General features: G+C 41.2%; 1 protein-coding gene across 1 annotated transcript; it reads right to left on the reverse strand.

Moving 5' to 3' along the window:
• Positions 1-402: 402 nt before the first annotated feature.
• LOC133863261 (uncharacterized) lies at positions 403-1,793 on the reverse strand. Its single transcript, XM_062299218.1, has 3 exons — positions 1,632-1,793; positions 1,091-1,313; positions 403-692 (listed from the first exon to the last, which is right to left on the reverse strand). The coding sequence occupies exons 1-3, from the start codon at positions 1,791-1,793 to the stop codon at positions 403-405; spliced, it is 675 nt and encodes a 224-aa protein (XP_062155202.1).
• Between the last annotated feature and the right edge of the window lie 564 nt (positions 1,794-2,357).

Consider the following 2,357-nt stretch of genomic DNA (forward strand, 5'->3'; position numbering starts at 1 on the left):
ACCATCCACAACCACCCAAATGGCATCTAGCCCAGTTGATGTTCTTGGTAGACCCAATATGAATTCCATTGCAATTTCATCCCACTTCCACTTGGGCACGAGTAGCGATTTGAGCATTCCTACCGACCTCTGGTGTACTGCCTTCACTTGTTAACATGTGGGGCTTTGCTCGACGTACTTGGCAATACCTCGCTTCATCTTACTCCACCAGTTTCCTTCAAATCCTTGTACATTTGGTACTCCCAGGATGTACAGTGTATAAGGAATGGTGAGCCTCGTTCATAATTTCTCTTCTCAGTTCCTCGCTTCCTAGCGCACATACTTGTTTGAAATGGGTGACATCTTATCATCCCTTAGATGAAACTCTTGGGCCTTCCCTTCTTCAAGCTGTTGCTTGATCCTTTAACACTCTGGATCATCAATCTGACCAATCTTAATCATCTTTAGCAATTTTGGTTGAATCACCATGCTGGATAGAAGTGCAGGTATGCCTTTGCCAACGACTTCCAACTTCAACCTCTTGAGCTCCATTATCAACTGAGGTTGAGAAATCCCAATAGTGGCAAGCTCAATTGTTGATTTTTTGCTCAATGCGTCGGCATCCACATTGGCTTTACCTCGGTGGTAATTTATTTTGCAATCATAATCTTGATCAATTCCAACCACCTTCTCTGCCTCAAGTTCAAATCCTTCTGAGTGAATAAATACTTTAAGCTTATGTGGTTCATGTAGGTCTTGCACTTTTCGCCACAAATAGTGCCTCTAGATCTTAAGAGCGAAGATAACGGCCGCCAATTCCAAATTGTGCGTTGGATAGTTCTTTTCGTAACTCTTCAGTTGATGTGAGACATATGCGATCACCTTGCCATTATGCATAAGTACCCACCTAGTCCTTTTGTTTGAAGCATTGCTGTAAACCATGAAATTCCCTAAGGTAACATTATTACAGGCGTTGACACTAACTGTTTCTTTAATTCGTGGAAGCTTTCTTCATAATTGTCCATCCATAAGTAGCGAGCGTTTTTCCCTATGAGAGCGGTCAAGGGCCTTGACAATTTGGAAGAGCCCTCAATAAAGCATTAGTAATAACCAGTAAGTCCTAAGAAACTCCAAAATTTGTGTACGCTGGTCAGCTTTCCCCATTCAACCACCACCTTTACCTTTTCAAGGTCTACCAATACCCATTCTCTAAAGATCACATGTCCAAGGAAGGACATGCTACCTAGCCAAAACTCACACTTCTCGAGTTTGGCGTAAAGTTGTTCTTGTTGAAGCCTCTCCAGAGTTTTTTCTAGGTGAATTCCGCCCTCCTCCTGATTTTTAAAACAAATCATTTTACAAATCAGGATCTCGTCAATGAAGGTCACTATCAATTGATATAGATAATTGTGGAAGATACAATTCATTGTGTCCATAAATACTGTAGGGGCATTAGTCAATCCAAATGACACCACCAGAAACTCGTAATGTCCGTAACGAGTTCTAAATGTTATCTTGGGAACATTCTATTCCCTTACTTTGACTTGGTGGTAGCCTAACCACAAGTCGACCTTGGAGAATACGCTAGCTCCTTGTAGCTAATCCAGCAAATCATCAATCCTTCACAAAGGATACTTGTTCTTGATCGTAACCTTATTTAGCTCTTGATAATTGATGCACATCCTCATTGATTCATCCTTCTTATTAACGAACAACATGAATGCTCCCCATGGTGATGAACTCGGGTAGATAAAACCCTTGTCGAGTAATTCCTGCAATTGGATCTTCAACTCCTTAAGATCCATTGGCACCATCCTATTGGGTGCCTTCGATCTAGGACTAGTACCCGAAACACATTCTATTCCGATTCAACCTCCCTTCAGGTGGCAACCCAAAGTAGTCAGTTGAAAAAGAAATCCAAAAAGTCTCATATTACAGGAATTTCTTGCAAGTCCATCTCCTTCTTCTTCACAATTTTGGTGACGACTGCCAAAAACGCCTAGTCTCCACTTGTGATAAGCCTCATGGCCCAAACTACTGATATGATGGAAGGTAGGGACCTTACTCTTGATCATACAAACGTGACTTATACTTTTCCCCAAGGCCTAAGCGTCACTTGCTTTCGAGCACAGTCGATACTAGAGTAATGCTTTACCAACTAGTCCATTCCTAGGATAATGTCGTAACCGTGCATGGCAAATACTACCAAGCTTTTTTTTAAAAGAATCCTTCTGCAAATGTTTACGGGTTATCCGCAAACCACTCATTTACATACTACAGTTTTTCCTACTAGAGTAGCTTCTACCAAACCAACTTCTAAGGGTCTTAATGCTAATCTAGATAGTTTTACAAACGTACTAGATACAAAAGAATTGGTA

Source organism: Alnus glutinosa, chromosome 3 (genome assembly GCF_958979055.1).
Source record: "Alnus glutinosa chromosome 3, dhAlnGlut1.1, whole genome shotgun sequence".
NCBI lineage: Eukaryota > Viridiplantae > Streptophyta > Magnoliopsida > Fagales > Betulaceae > Alnus > Alnus glutinosa.

What these genes read in the sequence shown, in the direction of transcription:
- LOC133863261 (XM_062299218.1), bottom strand. Translation starts at nt 1,793, where the DNA reads ATGGTGCCAATGGATCTTAAGGAGTTGAAGATCCAATTGCAGGAATTA. An exon ending in ATTATCAAGAGCTAAATAAG is followed by an intron (nt 1,314 to 1,631) that starts GTTACGATCAAG and finishes TTTAAAAATCAG; the next exon opens with GAGGAGGGCGGAATTCACCT. An exon ending in GAGTTTCTTAGGACTTACTG is followed by an intron (nt 693 to 1,090) that starts GTTATTACTAAT and finishes TTATTCACTCAG; the next exon opens with AAGGATTTGAACTTGAGGCA.